The sequence below is a fragment of the Argiope bruennichi genome, chromosome X1, assembly GCF_947563725.1.
Source record: "Argiope bruennichi chromosome X1, qqArgBrue1.1, whole genome shotgun sequence".
NCBI classification, from domain to species: Eukaryota; Metazoa; Arthropoda; class Arachnida; order Araneae; family Araneidae; genus Argiope; species Argiope bruennichi.
Genome location: NC_079162.1, coordinates 117,146,977 through 117,171,717, shown reverse-complemented (window position 1 = coordinate 117,171,717; position 24,741 = coordinate 117,146,977). Strand labels below are relative to the sequence as shown.

The 24,741-nt window shown below is 29.4% G+C and overlaps 1 protein-coding gene across 2 annotated transcripts in view; it reads left to right on the top strand.

Annotated features, from left to right (window-relative positions):
• Positions 1–23,333, top strand: part of LOC129958154 (TBC domain-containing protein kinase-like protein) — a 71,371-nt gene extending 48,038 nt beyond the window's left edge. For both annotated transcript variants that reach the window (XM_056070386.1, XM_056070387.1), the window contains 6 exons: positions 784–820; positions 8,610–8,771; positions 18,316–18,479; positions 18,881–19,044; positions 22,411–22,561; positions 22,979–23,333. In XM_056070386.1, coding sequence (XP_055926361.1) covers positions 784–820; positions 8,610–8,771; positions 18,316–18,479; positions 18,881–19,044; positions 22,411–22,561; positions 22,979–23,077 — 777 coding nt within the window. In that variant the 3' untranslated portion in view covers positions 23,078–23,333. The remainder of the gene's footprint in view (positions 1–783; positions 821–8,609; positions 8,772–18,315; positions 18,480–18,880; positions 19,045–22,410; positions 22,562–22,978) is intronic.
• The last annotated feature ends 1,408 nt before the right edge of the window (positions 23,334–24,741 follow it).

Sequence of the window (24,741 nt, the reverse complement as noted above, 5' to 3'; positions counted from 1 at the left end):
TAATTTACATTTACTTACTGTATTGATTTATAGTGACTTTCATTGTTTGTCTACGTCAAAGCAACTCTTAGCGTGCTTATATTAGAAAAGAGTCTTGACAATATTTGCCTATATTTTTACTGCATGTACTTTAATCATATTAACCAAATTTTAGTTGAGGAATTGTAAAACCATAATGGATTAAAAAACTTGCAGATTTATTACAGTGGAAGTTATAAACGGATGAAAAAATTTTGCTTCTTCTCTGAACTATTCTATAAAATCTAAATCGGGGGGGGGGGGGGGTTGCCCTATTGCTTTATTCATGCACAAGATAGATGTTTTTTTAATTCGCAAGACAGGTGATTGAAATTGTGGATGAAAGCGATAACTCAATTTTTCGTAAATCATGAAAACAACCTAACTAAAAAAATCAAGAACAATGCGAAAATGTTATAGCTTATTAATTTCATCTTGTCGATTCTTCTGCCAAATGCAAAGCAAACTATATGCTGAAGGGATGACAATTCTATCAGATGTCTGACAATCTGTCGACTTAATGCCCTCGACATCCATAACACTGATTCCGTTTATGTTGGATCTGAGGATTGCTAAGACTATTGCATTTACACATGTTTATTAAATTTCTTCAATAAATTAATATTTTCTGAAATTTTATACCTTTTAATCAAATTTCCGAAAACCTGAAACTTTTAAGCTATTGTATTTTAATACAAAAAAAAAACTTATTGCTTATTATTGCATATTTTATGTGATTAATTATATTTTTCTTTTATTCCTTAGTTATATGCAATTCCATGGTTTTTAACGATGTATACACGTAAGTCAGTTTTCTGTTGTTTGATCATGATTATAAAATTTTAAGTCATAGTGAATTCATTTATTATAGCTTGCATTTATTATATAATTTGTGTGAAGAAATTTTATTCAATAGTTTTCAAACGCGCATTGCATTATAGATTTAAACATTCATATGATCTGTGATCAGGCTATGTACTTAGGAACAAGGAGTAATTGGGAATGGTAACTATAGTGCATATTGTTAAGATCTTAGTGAACTGGAAAGCATTTGCTTTGATTAAGATACTTTAATTAATCTTCACGCATTTTGGAATGTTATCTAAAACTTTTGTTTTTACTTCTTTGTTCAGATAAAGTAAAACCAAAGCTTCTGTAACATTCATTATTCATTTTATTCACTGTTTATATATTAAGCAAGTTGCTACTATGAATTTTTATTGAATATGTAGAATATAACGATTACATGGAATCTGACAGCTCGCACTGTCATCTGGAATTTCATCACTCATTTTTTTAGTTTTGCAGAATTTCAAGACAATAATTCAATTTTCAAAGTTTATGCTGTACCCTGAATTAAAGAACGTAAAACTCAAAGATTGTTTGAATACAAATAGATGGGTTTTTATTTGTTCTAACTTTAATTTTCCCTCGATAATCAATATTAAAGTGAATGAATTTGTGCACAATTGTTAGGTGACTTCTCTTGAAAATATTAACGCCGCTGTATGGGTAAACTGGTTGTGGAGCAATATGTCGACGGGAATGGTCTCTTAAAGTTGAATGTATTATCTCTTATTACCATCTTAGAAACCATACGTTATAGGCCAAGTCATATTTATTTGTGTAGATGTGCTTAGCATGTAGGATGTGTTAACTAAAGAAAATTATTAAATATTCATCGAAAGTTTTTTTGCAATGAAAAGTGTTTATTAAAGCGAATTACATATAATAAACATTATAATCTTTATTATAATGTTTATTATGGTGAGATTTAATATGCTTATTAGGGTGGGCCAAAGAAAATTGGTTTTGATATCGTTACAATACAGGAAAATTGCGAATTGATGAGAAATATGAGAAAAAAAATAATAAAATTGATTCATACCTTCTACCGCTAAATGAGACATAAAAGTCCTAAAAGGTGGCGAAAATCGACTGTTTTTCTTTAATTTTTAAAACTGTAAAAGCAAATTTAAATTATAAAATAGAAATAGAAATGTCTCTCCGTGTATATTATACAACATTAGCCTTTTAAGGAGAAAAAATTTTTTTTCTCAAAATTGGTCTATAACTTCAAGTTACTCATTCTTTGCTAAGTAAAAAAAAAAAAACGCTTGAAATTACTTTAATGGACAATTTTTAGTTCCTAATCAGAATTGAAGTATTTCAATGCATATGCAAATCAAAAGCTTATTTAGATAACCCTCCTTTTTGTATCTTTGTGTATAGTTAGGAGAGACCTGGACAAGTTGACGAACATTGTAAGATAAAGAATGATTTAATTTATCTTCATATTATTCGAACTTCACCATATTACGGATACTGCTAGTGTTCCACATTGCTAACTAAAAATTCGCACAATGAATTTACTGCTAACATTTTGTTGTTTTTCGATGGTGAATGTATATTTTGATTGGTGTGTTATAACTTGCAAGGTGTGAAACATATGATTTCGCTGACTAGTAGGAAATATATTTGGTTATTCTTTATTGTACATGATTACCTTAGACAATATATTTATTAAAATCACTATTTATTTATATCTTGTTAATCCTACCAAAAAAATCAAGTTCTTTTAACGTTTCGAATCAAGGCAAGATGATCGGCATAAATTGACAACTTCGTCATCTTACCTTAAATGCCTCTTATGGTTTTCTATTTAGCTTTTATATGCATTTACTACTTATTTTATGGGATTTTCTTGATCAACATGATTCACACGTTATTTCAAACTTTACTGTCAATCGCACAGACATACAGGTAATATTTTAGCAAACTCTCCTTTGAAAGATGTGCTAGTTCCAAAATAAACATAAAAGGCACAACAAGAACATTTAAAGCAACAAAGGCAAGAGTCTTGGAATGTGAAAAATAAAATTTTAACTTAGGAACTGAAATTTGTTTCATGATACTTATGTGATGAGCTGAAATTTCCTTAGGAAGTACACTGCAATTCCTACATATTGCAAGTTCTCTATTTTTATCCTCTGTCAGGAAATTAAGATAAAATGTTACAAAAGTTACACATGGTGGCATCAATGGAAGGAAACAAAGGAATGAAATTTGTGTTTAATTTTTGATAGTTAAAGAACACTGAATTTGTATGATATTAATTTTCTATGAGCTATAGTTTTAAACACAATAACACTTTCATCACATACTATTCCAGAAAACATAGTACACTAATTAATTAAACATTATTATATCTTCTTAGAATATATTCAAACTTTTATCGGAATTGTCATTTTTACCCTGACATCAAAATAATCTTGGCCGAGTACTGAGACAAGATGATATTTTTACATATTTTTTTCAAAATAACGAAATAATATTGATTATATTTAAAATAAATTATCCAACTTAGTGCAATACAAGAAAATGTCATTATAATAATATAAGCAAAGAAAAACAGTATATCTCATAAACAGAATTTATTAAAAAATGGTCAATTATTGACATCGCCTACTTGTCCCAGTCACCCCTACCGATAGCGATATTAAGTTCCCAAACTAGAATATCATTTGTTTACCAGATCGAAAGGAAAGAATACAAAAATTAAGAGGCCTTTAAGAAAACATTTCAACTATTAAAATATTTTTTGTTTTAAAATTTTTTTCACACCTTTTTCTTACCAGATGAAATTTCTGTGCCTAGTGTAAGGCACAATTTCTTCTGTTTCAAGCAGTAAAATAGATTTGTTTTGATCTCGAAAACTGAGATAGCAATAAAGTAGATTTGGGTTGGAATTGATTTCCTCAAAATTTCCACGCTGCTTCTGATCAGTGCTACCCTTCGGAATTTGAATTCATAGGCACAGATATTTCTTTCTCTTTCTTAAAATATTTTTTTTTTGTTATTATTTGGCGAATGTGGTTTCTCAGTGACGATCAAATCAGGATAAAAAACCAGGATATCACTGTATGAATCAACTTTCCGTTTAGAGAAAATCATGCATTAAATTTTAAGCCCCCTAAAGAAACCGATTTTTGTTAAAAAGTAAAAACTGAATAAATAGATTCAATGTTATTCGCGATCGGAATATTCCAAATGATTACGACCTGGAACTTTTGGTTATTTTTCTCTTGAAGTCTGAATTACTTTCTTCGAAGTATTTAACAATTTTAATATTCAACAATGAGACATCGATAACTTCTGTGTGTGTAATTCTAATCTGAATAGATTATTGGCCTAAAATGTGACAATTTGCCAGGATCCCGTATGGATAATTCTTCAGTACATTTTACCGACTTTATTCTTACTGAAACATTCAAAAGATAGTATTGATCTGTGTTTTAGTTTTTTTTTTTTTTTTTTTTTTTTTTTTGACAATATGGAGAGTTATGAGAGGAATAGAATATCAAATATTATCTTTTGAGAATAAAGTTCATATATATTTAGATCTGAATAGACATATTTTTATGCATTTACATTGAAAGATTTGATTTATCAATAGGAGAATGCGTGAAGATTTTGGCGATTATTAGGAACTAAACATTGCATGTTAAAATAATTTCGTTTTTTAGTTTATTTATTTGAAAAAAAGTGAGACCAGAAGTATAAGCATAAAGAAAAAAATTTGATTTTTAAAAAAATTTAGGAAAAACAGTTGATTTTTGTTATTTTTTACGATGTTTAAACTCTATGCAGGAACGGAAGATATTAGTTTTATTAATTTGTTTTTCTTATTTCATTTCTCTATAATTCTCAGCTTTATAGCGACATAAAAAAATTTTTTATTTTTTTCGGCCCGCCTTGATATTTATAAAACAAACTTTGATTAAATTATGAAAAGCATTGAAATGTTATACAAAGGGACGAGGAGTTAGTGTGTAAAGTAGATGCATCAGCAGCGCAATAGCTACTGTAAATGTTTGTTCATTTCTGGAAGATTTGATTTCGTTTGGCTTTCGTCTCACTAAACAACTTACTAGCTTTCGCATTGCGAGATAATAAGAAATATCTCAAATATGCATAAATTCTTACAATAGCTCCACGATCATCGCCATTTGCAGTAATTTTAAACATAAATAACTAATTGTTATTTTTTATAGTTTTCATGCATTTTTTAGCCCGTTCTACACCAATTACAATGCAATAAACAACAGAATGCAGTAAATTATATTGTTATACGAAATTTATTGCAAGGTATTGCTGGTCAACTTAGCACCAGACTCCGTTTTTTTTTTCGGGCAGGTGAGAGGGGTTGACTCTGTACTGGAGTGAGAGTATCTCGGCAAAGCTGGAACAAAAGTAAAGGCATCTATTTAGAGGGAATTGTATGCACTTTAATTTCGTGTGCAAAATACTGATTTTATAAAGGTCATGAAAGACTAAAAAGAGGGAGTGAAATCTAGGCTGATGGCACGAGTTGTCACTCTGCACCGTTGACTTTTAATGTGTTTAACTAGAGCACCTCATGAATACATGTACCAATTTTCAAAATTAATTACTTAATTATTTGAATTCTTCGTTGACTGGACTGTACATCCTAATCCTATCGTTGAAGTTGATGGTAAGAAAAAAGGTTTTTGATTTTTTTCGGATTGTAAAAATGTTAAAGAAAAATTAGTTGAAAAGTAGATTGAACTTTCTACTTAAAATGGAGAGTATACTTTCTACTACTAAATTTAACAATAAATTTTTGTGTATGTTTTTAAGTCTTGAATATTTTTTCCCATGTGTCATAATATTCTATCGTTTCTGATTTTATAAAGGTTCATTTTCTAATATTTCTCATGATTTGTAAAAAAAAAATTGATATGGAATCATTAAAAATTGCTCAAATTTGTAATAATTAGTAGTGATAGTATATAAGCAATACTCCATGTTAAAGAAGATAGTTTGACTGAAAAAAGTCAATTTTATTGAATGAGTAAATAGAAATTGGGAAAAGATAGCAAAATGCATACTGAAGTAGTATATGTAATAGTTTCTCGTCATTTCTTATATGATGTTCAGATTAATTTATTACTGTGATCAGAAGCTGAAACACATATTCCCATTTACAAAATAATCTCTAAGGTAATTGGGAAAACACAGAGATAAATTGGTAACGTTAAAGTTTAAAAAAAAGCATTTTTTAATGAGCTCTGCAGAGCTCGAGTGTGCTCTCACAAAAATATAAAACTCGTCTATATCTCATATTATCATTCTAAATGAATTAATTATTATATTTAAATTGCTGAAACTGTCGCCAGAACATGAATTTTTGACACCTTTTTGACGGCAGCTTGACATCAAAATTTGGCAAGAAACTACTGTTGTAGGCACATAGCATACCGAATTTCATTGATTTAACGCATTTCGTTTACATAAATGCGAAAGTACTGACCGACAGACAATCATTTGACGGATTTGATACAAAATTTGAGAAATATCTGTAGTATAAAGGAATTATTCTGGAATATTACAAAGTTATATATTGCAAATTTCTCCAGAGTAATCCTACTACTAATTGCACCAATTTTTTAGCACCTTCAAAAATTAAAGTTAGTATTGAAAAATTTACAAAATTTTTACATAATTTTTTCCCTTTTAGTTTATTTTTCAGCAAAAATTCCAAACTACGGATAAAGAGGAAAAAAATACTATTTTTTTTAATTTTACTGTTTTTTTTTTTGTTTGTTTTTTTCCCCAAAAAATTTGAAAAAAAGACACATTTTGTATAATAGAGATGTGATTATTTTTTTATGAAAATGCTTCAACAATTCCAAAAAAGGAAAATCTTTTTGAAAATTTAATTTTTTTTATATAAATATAAATATTATATTATATTAAACTTGCAAACTTTGCTTTTTAGTGTTTTCATAACACGATATAAGACTTAGTTCAGCTAGCCTAATGAGAAATGAAGTCTAACTAAATATATAGTGGCATTTTTTAGAAGTTTATTTATATTTGAACATTAGCTACTCCTCTTGCACACATGTATACAACACAAGATTTACATAAGTATGTATACCAAATAATTCAATTCTTATATGAAACAATTCCTTCACAAAAAAATTTCTAAAGTAATGAAAAAACTAAATAATTAAAGTGGATAAATGTGAGTAAAATATAACTAAATATATATATAATACATGCATACACATATATTTCTTCATTCAAAATTCCATCAAAAATTGAAAACCAAAATTTTAATTTTGACGTCAGCATTCTACAGAAGTAAGCATGATTAAAAGAAGAAAAATATCTTAAAAAGAAAGCAAAAGCTATATGCATATGTATTAACAGAGAGAAGAAAAAAAATTAAATTGCCAAATGAAATAATTGTCAAGGGTAAAAGAAGAATAAAGCAAAAGTAAAAATAATATAAAAAAAAACAGAAGTAACAGCTAAATTTTACATTAAGTGCATAAAGATTGATGACTTCAATGCAGAAGTATGGAGGATTCTACTTTGGAAGGTTTGGATATAATGCCCTATCATTAATAAATTCCTGCATTTCTTTCATTTTATTTTGAAATTTTCTTTTTCATAAACACTTGACAGTTCCCAATTTGAAAATTTTCTTTATTTATCAAATAAATGTGGGGCTTTGTACCTATTATTTTATTTTTGATTATTAGAAACGTAAATTTCTGTAAACAGAATAACTTTCTGTTTACATCAATCCTGAAATTAATATTGTTACGGAATTCTTCCGGGGTTCTTTCAAGATTTGTTGGTCTATGAAATAAACACAATGAACAGGCCTCAGTAGAAAACAACGACGACGTTTATTGAGCAGGAAGACACTAATACAAGGACAGCAAATATACAGTCGAGACGAACACATGTAACACACAGCAGCACACTTCAACAAACAGTGGCCCACAAGTAGTAATCGGTAGTAATAACAACCACAGCACACAAAGCGGCCAGACAGAATTCAGTAGGAGGAGGGAATGTATGTAGTTTCACTCTACGGTCTTTCCAAACATCTGCAATTCACCACTGTCTTGTCGCTGTAACTGCATCCAACTGCCGACTCACTTCTACACGACTGGCTACTCCACACGCGACTCGATGCTCCTTCCACAATAAACACCAGGACTCGACACACAGCTCAATTCAGCAATCGCTTAAGCTTCACACAATACTTGCTCTTCGCCGGACTGATCCAATTATTCGCCGTTGACTCTTTCCACGATTATGACTCGTTTCACAACCCAATTCACGACTGACTGCGACTTGAAACTGCCGGCCTTTTATAGTTCCTGGAAGCGGGCAGAGAAGGTTCTGGAACAATCAAGCATACCTTGGTTCCTGTTGGCTGAATCGCTAAAATTCGGGAATTTCCCAGTACTATCTATTTTATCGCCAAATTCGTCGCCAAGCTCTGGGATCACTGACTCGGCACACGATCAGCATCCAACAGGGTTGATCGTAAAACTGTATTTCGAGTGATTGAACTAACTGTGCTGAGAAGCAACATTACAGATTTGTAACAATATTTTTGATTTCAGTATCGTGTTATGTGATGATGTATGCAAGCTTGTTAAATCACATTTATTTGTATATAAATGAGTTTGTCTTTTGAAATGTAAATTTTAAAATTATTGCTTGTAATCTATAAATTTTTAAAATCAATTAAAATTTTTCAGATGTTTTTCCTCTACACAAAATCTTTCATTTGTGGGATACTTTATTGTTAGGCCAATCATCATTTCCACTTTGCATTGGTGTGGCCATTTTAAAACAATTGCGGAATAATTTGTTATCATATGGTTTCAATGAATGCATATTAATGTTTTCAGATATGCCTGGTAAGTTCATGCATATTAATTATCCCAAAATGTTTTTTCTTTGGATTATAACTATTACATAACATTCCATTATTTCATTTATTTATAATTATAAGAAGAATTCGTATCTCATTTTAAATATATTTTATGTTCCATTAATATACTATAGGATTTTTTAAACTGTTTCACTGTTTTTAAATTTTTGTACTTTGTGCACTTAGCGCCATTTTGTAATAAAAATTATAATTTTTTCTATGTAGTGCACCCATTTCTAAATCTATACTTATAATAAAGCTCAATGTGGTGTGTCTGTGTGTGTGTGTTGGCGCTCTACAGGCCAGGTCATTTGACATACAGCTATCGAATTTGGTACATGTATACCTTAGAGGTCGGGAATGTGCACCTGGAGTCCCTTTTTTTGAAATTTTAATTATTAATTAAAAACTAACTTTCCCGCCAAAGAAATCTTCCATTTTCCCCACCGCCAACTTTTCCGCCAAAAAAATCTTCCATTTTCCCCACCGCCAAATGAGTAAGGCTTCAGTTTTTTTTCTCCCAACAGTAATGAGGCTAGGGTTAACATTTTTCGGCGGTTTATTTTAAACGATTCTGTTTATTTTCTTAATGTTTTATGCATTTAAAATTAAACATTGTTAATTAATGCATGTTTCAGATTCAGTCTGAAGTACTTTTGAATTAAAATAACACAGAATAAAGAAAATTAAAAATGTATAATCTGCATAGCGTTACCCCAACTGGCGTAGAAAAATTCACGCATTTGCGTTAATGTAACTGGCGAAGAAAATTCACGCATGCGCATTGCGTTCTGATTGTTGACATGACAACCAACGGATGATTTAAATTATTTTTAGGTTAGTTGCATGCTTTTGTAAGTAAATTGTATTTATGTTAGTTATATATTTTTTTGTATATGCTTATAGTTTTAAGTCCATCGTTTTTTAAGTAGTTTTTTTAAACTTGTTTTCGACCGATTATTTTAAACGATTCATTTTATTTTCTCAATGTTTGATGCATTTAAAATTAAACATTGTTAATTAATTGATCTTTTCATGATGAATCTGAGAAAATTTTGTTGACACATTCTTGAGATATTACATAAATTAAGAGAGATATTCTTTAGTGCCTATAAAGTTTAAACGCTCAGTGACTCTGTTATTAGTAATCATGTTATAAAAATGCTTTGTTTCAGTAAAAAATATTATTATATTAATTGCAGATTAATCATTTACACTTTAATTTAAAGCATAATTTCTACGAGGGGTAACAGAAAATTAGAGAGATACATACCACACTGTGACTGAAGGCCTTTATAATATTATGAGTGAATTATATGACTATCAAAATTTGAAGTTTTAAAATATTTTGCTGAAGAATCTATTAAAGTTGGAATTGCGTAAAATATTTAATGGTACGACCGGAGTATTCCGGTTCAACCTATTTAATTATTAAAATTTAAACGAACATTAAGATTGGCGAACCGGCTGGTCGCCAAAGGCGGCTAGTTTTGAATAAAGCCGTATTTTTCTTCATATACATTTTTCAAGGGCCGTGGTGGCCTGATGACAAATTCGAAGGCCGATTGTCATGGAGGAGAGAACTTCCCTGCCCAATAATGTTTAAAGCCTGATGCACAAAAAATCCGTTGTTACCCAACTGTCTCACACCCCTTACTCACATTTACTCTAGTTAATGTTAGAGATTAAGATGTGCCAATCTTGTCATTTCACCCCAGTTCAACTGAGATTCCGTCTGACGAGGTCATCCGAAAATAGTCCTCGTGTAGCCTCAAAATTAAGACGACAATTCTATTGCAAAAAAAAAAAAAAAAAAAAAAAAAAGTAATTAATTTGGATAAAAGTGAACAAAATCGAAAACACTAGTTTGCTCACTTTTATCTGAAAGAAAGAATAAAACAAATATTTACTAAAGTTAAGCTTGAAGAAAATAAAACATACAATAACTATGTTTACTTTTCTTATATGAAAACAATATTAATATGGATATCATAAATTTGTTTCATTCAAAAACTTCATATCTAATTATACAGCTTCTGAAGCGTGATTCAATTTACCGGTTTTAGTAACGCAGATTTAAATTAACAGTAAAATTTGGCTTCTATTAAAATAGGAAATAAGTATGTCGAAAAAACGTTTATGCATAATGAAACAGCTCTTAATATTAGTTCTGGTAAATGAGTCTTTATGATTTTATGATGACTAGTTTCTCTTTATCTTAATATGGGTTTAAAATTTAACTTCTTAAGAATCAATTCATTCTCAACTGTCGTATGTACCAACTCAGACAAAAAAAAAAAGCCACTCAGGGTTATTTTGTTTTGTTTTTTTGGCATCGTTTATCATACAACATAAAAAGAGGGTATTCAAATGTAATCAGTATACTCTTAAATTTTTTTAATTATAAATTTTATTAGAAGCGTCTATATATCGAGATAAGCACCAACTTCGAAATTTCCCAAAGACAACACCTATTTTTTCTCATAAAACTTCAAAACTGCATTTCTTTCAGGAAACCAAATTTCATTAAAATAGGTCTATACATTTCGAAATTGTGAGCTAACAAAATTTTGACCTTCTAACGTTAAAATTTTGGATTTTTATTCGTATCTTAAAAAATAACATAACTTTTGACCTAACTTTCTATTATGAAAACATAAAGTATTCTACACATTTTGCATACCTATTTATTATTAAGAAATAATTTTTAATAGCCGAAAAAATTTCAAAATTAGAGTTAAAAATTTTTAAATAGCAAGACACTTAAATTTGAATATAAATTGAAGGGCATACTTCATGGAAGCATACTAAATTTCAGCTCATTCAACGAATAGATTTTTCGTTGTCTTATGTTTCCTGTGTTATCTCTAAAACAATGCATTTAGGCAATATTTTCCACGCTGTTAGAATGTATACAAATATAATTCTTCAGTGACAAAAGTATAAAATCAAAATGTAAAATGTGCTTTCAATTGATATAATATTTTATTTATAGTTGCTAGCTAGAATTTATTCTCGTCGGTTCAAAGAATGATTCATATCGATAATTAGAAGTGTATGGAAAATTCAAATTCTATTTCCTTGTAAATACTTTGTAGGATTGTATAACAGTTTAAACCTTTGCACTCGGATAGTGCCTCTCATTCACCATTCAAGACGATGCATCATTTTGACGTTTTGTTTATATATTTTTTAATTTTTATTGTTAAAAACGTCCACAAAATGCTAAAAAGATGTAGATTAATTTTTCAGGGTAATTCAACTTAAAACAATTATATATATTTATTTTTCGGAATAAACAAGCCCTTGTATTAGATGAATAATTATGCATCAGATTACTTTTCCGAATGTAAAGGATTAAATTTTCCACACATACTGATCAAATTATTTCTCTTTATTATTAATGCATAATAAATTCCATATTTTTTATTCAGTAAAAGGCTATTTTTGTGTTTGTTTTAAGCTTATTCATGTTCGTTTTATTTGACATTTCTTACAAAAGTCTAAAATTTCACGAAATTAACATGCCATAATTAGAATTATCAAAACATTGTATATAATCATAAGCGGAGTAAAGACAAATCCAGTCATCAAAACATTATTAGGCAATGCATTTAGTATTAATTTTTGGAAGCAAAATATCTTATATTTATTCCATATACATACGAAAACGAAAAAATTTCGTTTTTGTCGATGCAAATTTACATATCTTTTACTTTATATTTTAAAAAAGAAAAGAAGCGGATTAAATAAATTTTTGAATTACGAATTTTAATATACTTGAATGTCAAAATAATTACATTTCTTGGAAAAAATAAGTTTTACAGAAAAAATATTTTTTTGGTAAACAAAGATATTTTATTACATAATAATACACAAAATTACGAATGAAATTATTTTATATGTTATTACTTTTTTTAAGATTTTATACTTACTGTGAAGACAAGGGATTATAAGTTACTTTTAAGTGAAAATATTTTCATTTATTTTTCTTTGACCAAAATTATAGAAACAGTCTTGATTTGTCAAATAATTCTCTTCAAGCAAGATTAGAGCACTATTTTTATATCCTTTTGAAAAGAATTTTAATATTTTAAGACTGAATTTAAAAATTAAATCTAAACCTATTTTCAAATTTTAAATACTATAATTATGTTGTTTTTGATAAATTGCATTTAGATGTTTTATTACAATTTTTAACACTTTTTTATTCATTTAATTATTCCATTTAATATATATATATATATATATATAGCTGCCAAGTGCTAAATTTCTTCTATACCAATTTAATTGAATTCTTTTTGTTGTGTTTAATCAAAAAGATTGTAATACATATTTTTGATTATTAAACTGTTTTTTCCCCTATAATTATATGGATAATACTTATTCTTATATCTATTTTCAAATTTATTCTTATTTCTATTCATATTAAAAGCAGCAAAATATGTGATGAATATCTTAAAGTACAACAGTTGCAAAAATTAAAGATGTATAGAAAAAATATTTAGAGTCTGATGTTTTGAACATTCATATATTTTGTATATTTGTTTCTATGTAATCAAATCTTTTGCAATAAAAAAGCATTTCTATAGAACACTCATATCACATCTGTTTATGAGTGGTATGCAGTGATAATAGGAATATTATATACTGTTAAAAAAATGCGGGAATAAAGTGCCAAAAGAATTTTTTTTTAAATAATTTAATTTTCACTGTCTCTCTCGGTAAGATATTAATTTTAGCTCGAAAATCAATAGTTCTCACTAATAGTATAATACTTTTGCTCATACAACAAAACTTTCAATTTTGATACTTTGTACGTAATCGCGATTCAGACTCGAGGGCACCGCAGACACAACTTTCAGAGCTCTCTTTTCAGAAAAGATTTCAATTTCTACCAGAATTTTTCACTATAAATATTTTTTCATGCATCAAGTAACAATCGATTGTAAATTTGGAGATGCAATTAAATTGTAAAAAAAATACTATTATCAACGTCCAAAGAATTCCTAAATCTTGCATATCTGAATATGGAAAAGATTTCTTAACAGAAAATATCAAATATCACTCGATATAATCAAAATATACTAAACAAAATTTGTATTTCAATTAATTTTATGAGAAATCTATTCATGATTTTAAAAGAAGTTTTGTCCTTTAGAATATAGAAGTTTGTGTAATTTTAAATATGAAGACAATTTCTTGTGAACATTTTAGGTGCAGTACTTTTTTAGTATATATTATTACATTTGAAAGGGTATTTTTCGTTTTCATATGCAATAATCAACAGCAAAATTAACCTAGATTGCTCCCCCCCCCCTTTTTTTTTTCCTGCGCCTGTCCATTTATTAAGTAGGACGAATTAACTCGGGTTATGTCCTTAAGTGGTTAATCAAGTTTTTATCACTTCTAGATTAAACTGCAGGGTTGTCAGTCTCAAATTTTTAAGAACATTTTTTTTTAATTATCGTTTCTAAATTCATTGTATCCCTTGTCAAAGGTTGACTAATAGATTACTGTCGATTATTTAGGGTATTCCAGAAAATCCGAAATGCTCTTTAGCTTTTGCCTTTTGGAAATAAGTATACTCTGTATATTGGAAAAGTGTTCAAAGTAAAGCAGGGAATTAGTTTATGTTAATGAAATAGTTCTGCTATTAATTTTCAATCAATTACATTTTTCAAATTCTATTGCAGTGTTGTTAGACAAAATTGGGCAATTAAAAAATTGTTCATTTTGCTACTTCTAGACCCCTTATAATGAACTGAATACCTTTATCTTCAACTGAGTTAAGCTTAATTAAAAAATATGTAACCATTTGTAATTAATTAGAAATAGAATTTCAAGAACTAGAAACTACGGCAATAAGACATTATATAGTTATATGAATTTAAAAACGTTTTGTATTTTCGCAATGAGATCATTGAGTTGAGATATAAATGGAGGGAGCTAGTGGCTTATTTCTTCTTAAAAAAAAAAACGAGTCTTATGACTTGTGGTGAATCTTACAAGCAAGAATACCCTTTTCTGACTTCATTTCGTGAATCTTGACATGCTCTAAAACCGTCACGCAACCTCTTTCTTCTTGGGTCGGCATAGCATTTCTTGAAAAAGAACTAAACCAAACTATGAAGCATTATTCAATTATAACATCAAAGTCACTGTGTGATCCAAGTTATGAAATTTTAAATTGGTTTTAAATGGATGTAAATAGAATGTTTATTGTCCATATCTGTGAAATAACTAGCTATCTTTAGAAACTTTTACTTTGCATACAATTGCACCACAAAAGTGAACTATGACTTAATTTTTAAAATTTCACATTTAAAAACGACAAATAATCTGCCATTAAAATATAATGGGGAATGCGGTTACAGCGAATGTAAATTCTAACAGTAGGTCACGTGATTTTATCATGTTCTATACCAACGTTTCTCAACCTTTCAGTATTCGTGGCCCAGTTTTCAATCATAACTTTCATCGCGACCCCCCTTACAAAAAAATGTATACAACAATAGTGTATATTGAGTATTTTGGATTCTGTTTTTAAATTATTTTTAATTCACTGCCAAAACAAGAGTAAAAGCTAGCCAACGTTGGCGAGAAACCACATCTTGCATTTTGGACAAGCGGACAGTAAACAGATGAAGCGAATGAAAGCTGAGAAAATTTAAATATTATATTTGAAATGAAAGCCAAACAGGGAGATAACGTTAAAAGAATATGAAAGTAGAAAAATTCGTCAATGAAAGTTTACCTAGACGGGGTGAGCTAAACTTAGAAAAGGGGAATACATTTTTTAGAATAATAAAAGAAATAAAACAGAAGCATGGCAAAACAAAAGTAAAAAAAAAAAAAAAAAAAAAAAAAGGAATGTTTGTGCAAGGGAATCCACACGATCGAGGTCGTCTCGAGCATGCGCGGAGTAAATGTTTTCTCATAAGAAGGAAAATATTCGATACGCAAGTTTCCATTCCAGCCAATCTCATTCGAGTCGATCCTTTAATCGCAATCGAATCAATTGTGAATTTGTATGTTATATATGTTTTCGTGTTAATTGGAATTCACCATATAAAATATTCACGGCAGCAGATTTATGCAGACTCATGAATAAATTTTTAAGCGGAAGTAAACAAGCATTAGACGATAGTCAAGCATCAACAAGCACACATACGAGCGTGGTTCCGAAAATAAAATCAAGGAAATATTCTCAAGAATACTTAAATTTTGGGTTTATTAGTACTGAAGTAAATGAAGAAGAAAGGCCCCTGTGTATCATTTGCTCAAAATTGTTGGCCGCAGACATCATGAAACCTAATAAACTTAAACGACATTCGGAAACGCTTCATAGTGAGTACGTCAACAAACCCAGAGAATTCTTCGAATTAAAATTAAAATCATATAACAAGCAATAACAATCATAACAATTTGCGTGACAAATTGTTTTCAATACAGCTTGACGAAGCAACAGATAGTAATAAAGATGCTCATTTAATTGTCATGTTCGAATTTGTGGTAATATGTCAGTAGTGGAACTACTTTTCTGCAAACCAATAGAACTCAAAACATCAGCACTCGCATTATTTGATTTTATGAACGAGGCAAACATAGAATGGAAAAATTGCGTCGGAATATGCACCGATGGTGCTTGTTCAATGTCCGAAAGATTCCAAGATATACAAGCACTTTTAAAACAAAAATCGCCTCAGTGCACACATTGCATGATCCACACAGAAACTTAGGCTTCGAAAGAAATGAGTCCTGGTTTGAATATTGTGTTAACTACAGTTGTAACCGTAGTAAATTATATAAAAATGAGACCCCTGAAATCGAGAATCTTTTCCGCACTTTGTGAAGACATGGGTTCAGTACATGCAGCGTTACTATTTTATTGCGAGGCAAGATGTCATCACGTGAGAAATTTTTGAATTAAGAGAAGAAATAGCCATTTCCTAGAAGAAGAAAACAGACAGAAGGCCGAGTATTTTCGCGATAGTTTATTTGTGATGAAATTGAGGTACTTGGTCGACATATTCGAGAACTGAGACTGGCTACTTTTAATATTAAGCCTTCCTTCGAAAAACTTTGCTCTGCAAGACAGGCCCAAGGAGTCACTAATAATTATTAAATTTGTTTTTAATTTAGTATGTTTTGATTAAGTAAGTTGTTTTACTTCAATAAGTTATTAAATATGTCGAAATGTATTTTGTTTTCTATGTGCATGTGTGCTTTCCTTTCAGTCATAATATTTTCTCTTTTTCTCTTTTAAATAATATTTTCTCTTGGATATTCTCGCGCTCCCCTAGGGGGGGGCGCCCCACAGGTTGAGAATCGCTGTTCAATACCAAAGAAGGGTTGCAATCTCTCTACTCACTATTTCTACTCTAAAACAGAGACATGCCAATTTTTAATTAAAAAATAATAATTCATTTAGTTCATCAGTTAATTATTTCCAAATTGCCTTCCTTCTGTCATATTGCTTAAGCAGTTGCATATATAATTGGATTATTTTTAACCTTTCATTCACTAGCTCTACCTTTTGGTTTTTAAAAGAAAAATCTAACAATCAAAATAAAAAAAACAGGGTTTAAATTTATATCAAAAATTTGTTTTAAGAATAAGAATTTGGATGAAAATATGTTTTGGAATGTCAACCATTTAATTATGCTCTTTAATTAACGAGTTTTGGTCATTTTGGATATTTATTTATTTTCATCTTATAAAATAACTAAAACATTTGCGATGTATTTAAAGCTTCTAACTGAGCATGATTCAAAATTTAGAGATGCATCTAAAATCTTGAATGCAGTTTAAATAGGTGTCTTTTAATTTAATAAATAGCATAAATTAAATGCACTTGCAATTTAAACTTCTTTAATGTGATCCCTTTTTCACTGTGGAAGTCTATGTTTTGTCAAACACTGTGTGTGTGTGTGTGTGTGTGTGTGTGTGTGTGTGTGTGTGTGTGTGTGTGTGTGTGTGTGTGTGTGTGTGTGTGTGTGTGTGTGTGTGTGTGTGTGTGTGTGTGTGTGTGTGTGTGTGTGTGTGTGTGTGTGTGTGTGTGTGTGTTACTGAATAATGAAATTAAAATCAAAGATATGTGGAATTCTTTTTATATTTTGTGTTTTTTGCATAATGGTTCTTGATAGTCGTCTCTGCTTTATTTTCATTTAATAATTCATTTTTCTTTCATATGCTATTTGTACATTCAAGAATTAGGCAGTAAGAATAACATAATAAGTTGTTTAATTTTTTTAATTGAAATTATGTTTCTTATAAATAACTGTTAATTGGAAACTCAGTTTCATTTTGACTAGAGAATTACATTTATTGTATTTTTGAATATAAAAACACATTTAGATGTGTAATAGTTTAATATGACACAAAAAACAAAAAATATGGTATTTGCTTTTTCGAAAGTTCTGAATGATAATAATAATTTCATTCATGTTATTAAAATCATTCTAATAATATTTTGGTTATTTTTCCATTTACATATTATAATGTGTCATGATTTTGTTTCTTTTCAGAAATCGATATACAACGTTGTGTGCAAGATTCCATTAAAATCTTTTGTAGTACTCCTAAAAGTATTACATACAGAGTGCATGAAAATGTGGTTTCTAAACTTAAAAAGCCATTTGAAAGTAATGTGCGATTTTCCAAATCTGACAGCACTATTGATCCAGATCTTGTAAGTTTTATTACATGAATATCAATTTTTGCATGAAAAAGTGTATAGCTTTACTAATAATTAGATTTAACTAATTTTTTGTCCATTCATTAAATTATGTGACATGGAGCATTTCCAATTGATTATAAATTATAAAAACATGAAATTAATGAAATGTACTTTATATTTAAAAATTATTCTAGTTGAAGGAAATTTTCATAAACCTCAATAACTTCCTATTCTGCATCTTTTTTCCCAATGTATTGGTATTTTAGATACACTATAGCAGTGTAATTGTTCATAATACTTTTTAGAATATTTTTTTTTCATTTCTTGAAAATCACAGGGAAGAAAAGTGTATTTAGAATAAGATGTTTAAAATTTTCGAGTTATAATACATGTTTTTATTTTATGTATTTTAGGTTATGGTACCGATACCTGTTGCTGAACTGAAATCTGAAGTTTCCCCAAGAATTTCTGCTGAGGATCTTTTAGATATATTAGACTTATCACCTGATTCATCAAGGACAAGAAGTAGATCACAAAGTATAAAAATATTAGTTATTGATATTCGTCCCAATGAAGAGTATCCTTTTTTGTTTTGTTTTAATGAATTCATCAATATGCAAATGCAATTTAATAACAATAATAAAAAAAATCTTGATTTGATTCGGCATTCTTATATAAAAAAAGACCTTCTTCCATGGAGTTTGATTATGTCACAAAGATATAACCACTTCCTAATTAGGAGGAAGGGAGCCTTTATTAGTTTGTACGATCAGTTAGGGTAAATAGGAAATAATTTTGCAAATTTTGTAATTTTCTTCAATTTAAAATTTTCTTATGAGAAGGAAAATAAGTAATTAATGTGAGTTCTTAATCATAATCTAGAAAACTCATTAAACGATGTCTATTTTTCCTATTAACTAATCTCTGTTACAGTGACATTCATAATTACCCCTGTTCCTTCTAAATTATCCTAGAGACTATGGAACACCTTTTTTTTTTTTTTTTACCTACATGGATTTGGAACAACTATTTTGAATTTTGGTCACATTAATGAATTGATTTGAACAAAATATATTTGAAATAAGAGATTATTGTTTCTTGCATTAAAATTTATTTTATTCCGTTCCCAACCATCTCAAATTACTGAATTTATATTGTTTTTCCGTAAAAATGTTTTTCTTTCATGCATTATTGGAGATAAGGTGTCATAACTATTTACTAATTTCAATTTGAAGTAATATATAATCATTTTATCTCTAGTCTTGTTGGGAATTAAACTTTTGTAAAAACATAAAATGGTTCAACTTTATGAGATACGAGAAAGAAATATATAAGATTTAGAACCTTACTTTAAAAAGAATAGAGACTGTTCATTCAATTCAGTAGCAGAAAGTAGAATTCACTCTTCAAAAAAAGCGTTTAATCTTCTATTCAGCTAATTTTTCTCGGATATTTACGCTACCTGAAAAAACCTGCAACAGTGATAAATCTAGTAGAATAATTTATATAAATCTCAACAATCGTGAACAATCTTTAATCACCAAAACAAATTTTGATTTAGCCAAATTGGCACTCTTCAAGCCTGTCATATTGAATTGACCATCGTCAAGCCGTCAGTTCCTTAGAGGACGAATAATGTTAATTTATTCTGGTATCTTCAACATAATAGGTCAAAATACACTTTGCATTTTTTTAAACCTCCAATAGCTTATAGAGGAAAGACGAGTGAGTATAAAAAATAATTTTATTACAAAAGTGATGTACAGTCAAGGTTACTTCTGTACATAATCACTTTGACGATTGAGACATTTGTCATATCTGTGAACAAGTTTTGCAATACCCTCTTCATAAAATGTTGCCACCAATAATTTAAAATGGGTTCTGACAGTTTCTTTGAGTTCCTCGTCAATTTGGTAACGTTGCCTCCCAATTACTTCTTCAGTTCAGGGAAAAGATAGAAGTCACTCGGTGCTAGGTCGGGACTATATGGTGGGTGTTCGAAACTGCCCCATTGAAATCGCTCAAGAAGCCTTTGGGTTACACGAGTACTGTGAAGAACGGCTACTATCATGGATCAGAACAATTCCAGAAGTCAGCATACCTCTTCTTTTGTTTTGAAAAGCTCTTCGTAAGGTGTAGCAAAGTTTCACAGTAAGAATCTGCAGTAATTGTTGTCCCCGGTTGCATGAACGTCACAAGCAGTACACCTTTTTGGTAAGAAAGTTTTTGGATTTGCTTAGAGAATTTGTATGTATCCATTGTTGTGATTGTCGTTTTATTTCAGTCGTTTCATAACTGAACTCGTGTCTAATCACCTGTCACAGTGGATTTCAAAAAATCCTCTCCGTCAGTATTGTAACAGTCAAAAAAAGCCAAAGTTGCATCCATTCGGCAAGTTTTGTGGTTGTCACTCAATATCTTTGGAACCCAGTGAGCACAAAGTTTTCTATGGAGCAACTTTTCAGTAACTATAGAATGCATAGAAGATCTTGAAACTTCTGAAAATTTCATCTACCACTTATGGTGAATCTAAGACATGCGTCCTTGACCTCCTTCATCATGCACATCTGTTCGCTCATCTTTAAACTTTCGACATCATTCACGAGCAATACTATCACTCATAAAGTTGTCTCCAGATAGTCGGCTCATTCTTCGAAGAATTTCTTCTGCCCTATTCTTTTCTGCTTGCAAAAACGAATAACGCTTCTCAATTCACACTTAGAGAGATAATCAATGTAGACAGCCAAGTTTATATGTCTGCAGCGCAACAAAAAAATGCGTGTTGAACTCGACTGTGACAGAGCTTGTGGAGGGGGAGATGCGCATCGCGTATTATGCATACTATCCACATACCAAGCCTTCATACAGTGCGATCGGCGGTTGAATAAAACAAACAGCCCTCGTACATATTTGTTAAAAAAAACCAACCATTGGTAATTCGAAATGTTACCTTCTCATCTCCAAAACTTCTATTTCTTATTGAAAAGAGTCAGAATCGTCATTTTCAGATTTCTCTTTTAGCAATACGCCCCCCCCCCCCACCCCTTTCCATGAGGTCAGTTTTCTTCTATTTTCTACGTCAATCAGTATCAAATCATTATTAATAACAAGTTTTCACGCATAAACAGTATTATGTATATTGATCACACGACGGATTCTTTTAAAATATCGGCTTTTAATTTGGCATAAAATTATGAGCATTATTGGCGAAGCAGAAGACTGTCATGTTCCTAAACTTGATATCACTTCTTATCATATAATAAATTATTCAAAATGCATGAAAAATATAGATTTTTATTACATTAAAAACCTTTTCTTAACTTCCTGACGATGAAAATTGTCTGGGGTAACTAATAATACTATCTTATTTCCTAGGAATAGTCCAAAATTGAAAATCGATTCTTACTCGTAACCGTTCTATCCTTCAGGTCCAAGAAATATATAACTTTGTAATTTACCTTGCCGATAACCAACGTAGAGAATGAAATTTAAGAAAGTTTGGTTTTCATTTTTTTAATGATGGTTACAACTAAAGTAGACGAACATTAGAAAATAGCTGGAGAAGAAAAAAGTGGGAACGAGTTGTTCTTCTTCTAGAGTGCCTTAAAGAAAGCGCATGTTTCACAGCTCGCTAAAAATTTGACTGGTGCATAATGTAGTTATTGCCAATTATCCTAACTGGTCTTAATTCTTTTTCTATGCTGGATGCTTTTATTTAACAATCCTTATTTCATTGTTTGCAATCAATAAGAAACATTTTTACTTTCAAAGTTCTTCATAAACTGGCTGAATCTATCCTTTTTACCTTAGTGCCCTTCATTTTTACGTATTGTATATGTATGTTTAAAATATGCAAATGAATATTTTTAACATTATAGTAATATTTCTTTCTTGTTTTAAAATTTTACACTTGAAAGCATATTATTCCTATATTATATTTTAGATATAATAAAGAAGCTTTACCAAACAGCATTAATATACCATTTGCAACTGCTTTCACATCTGATGGGACATTAGATAATTCAGTCATTTTTAATAGCAAAGGCAAGATAGTGGTTGTTATTGGTAGTTGCAAAGATAACTTAGCTTCAGAAGTAAGTGTTTTAAGATTAAGCAAAATTTGTATTTATAAATATTCATAATACTTTTTTATATTGTGCAAAATAAATTCCTTGTTTTATATAAAAGTGAAATATTCATTTGTGCATCAAAAATATTACGGTTCTTTCTTTCACTTTATATTATTCCTTGCAATAGAGCATTACAAATTCTGTGTGTCAAAGCATTTGTTTTTTCGCTTCTCATAATAATAATTTTCTCCACATATTAATTATTTAGGTTTCAGAATTTCTAGCAAATATGATTACTTTCTAGTTGCATATAGATTCTGAGATATTTTTTAGAAGAAAATTATCTAAGGGAATTTTTTTTAAATATGCAATTAAATATTTGTTAAATTTGCAAACAGCAGTTCATCATAAACGCTCATAATAATAATTTATTTATTCTAGTTTGCTACCAAATTAGTACGGTTAGAATATAGTTACGTCTGTACCCTTCATGGTGGAATAGAAGTGCTAAGGAAAACGGGATTTCTTATGTCTAAGTAAAACCAAGGCCTTCAGAAGTTGATGTAATATCTGAACTGAAGTTACTGTCTCTATAAATATTCATTTTTTGTTACTTGAGCTTATATTCTGTCAGGATAATTCTATATAAGCAAAATGATTTTCCATTTTTATGAAATAAGTATTAAATTAAATCCATGTTATCAAATCACTTGTGTAATTTGAAGTTCATTTTATTGTAAATAAAAATTTTGATATTTCAAATTTTGTTGTAAGTGCATTTTATGAAAATGATATGAGCTAGACAGATTTAAGTATTTTTAACTTTTTAATAGAAATAAATTATTTGTAGATTAGTGTTTTCTGTCATCTTATTTTATTTGCATTTACTGACTACAATATCATGCTTAGAATGTAATCATCTAGTTTGATATGCCAATGCACTGATTGGCAGAATTTATTTTTATTTTGAAAAGGTTGCTTTAATCATCTTTCAGATGTCGTCATTTTTTTTTTTTTTTTTTTTTTTCGAATTTTACATTATGAAAAACTAGAGAAAATTCAAAATTAAATTTCATTTTTTTTGTAGTAATGAATATTTCTTAATATTTATCTTTTTATTCTGTTGCAAAATTTCCATAAGTTTCAAAAATTTCATGAAACATCTGGCATCTTACCTGCATAAACAGTAATTAAATAATTTTAAAATTGAGATCTAAAAAGGTACTAATTGATAAAATTTGTGTTTTAATTATGATAGATTGCATTAATAATTATTTCTATGGGAAAAATTTACTATACACTGTTTTATTGCGACAATTAAGTTTAGATATTTCTAAATCTCCTAAGTTTATCATCACCTTAGATTAAGAAAATCGCGAACTTAATGAAATTTTCAGCAGATGGGAAAGATTTGGGTGCTGTTATACAATAGGGACCGATCTGAAAAATACACATTTTGAGATATAACTGTTTTTGCATTGAAATTCATTACCCATAAAATTCTACTTTTGTATTTTTCCAAAAATAATTTTGGCATTAAAATAAAGTAGACTAATGGCCTACGGTAGGAGTTGGTTTAGTTTTGGTTAGTTAACAATTATACTTAGGTATAATTTATCAACACTATAATAGATATCCATAAAATGGTAGTTAATTAACAATTCTTGTATCAAATGGATAGATTCCATTTTACATCCAGGAAACTATTTTTTAGTTGTTTCCATGCAACATTCTATTAAAATGTTTTGATAAGAAAATTCCATGAATTTTCTAGGAAGCCTTTTTTGTTCAAGATAACCAACAACATTGTTATATCTTCACGATACTGTCCAACATTCAGATGGCGGCAGTCGGGGGCATCCCTCTACCCCCCCCCCCTTTGTTCGAGAAATTAAGAGTTTCATTGTTTCGGGAGATGTGGAAACTGGGTATCAAAGAATTTGATAACTTAAATCGCATGTTTAAATTATTATATAGTAAATAATAGAAATAGCCAGTTTTCCTCTAATTTGATGCTCTATTTATCAAAAGTTAAATCGGCAGAATGCCGAACTTCTGATTTAGTTGTTGCCCATTCAGGCTGTAGTTTTCTTTACATTTGGCAAACCAGCATATATAGCAACAAGTAAATCATGTGTCATATTTTGGCAATTGATTTTGGTGCATCATTTGAGAAACGGCAGGTGAAAATTTGTATGGATTGT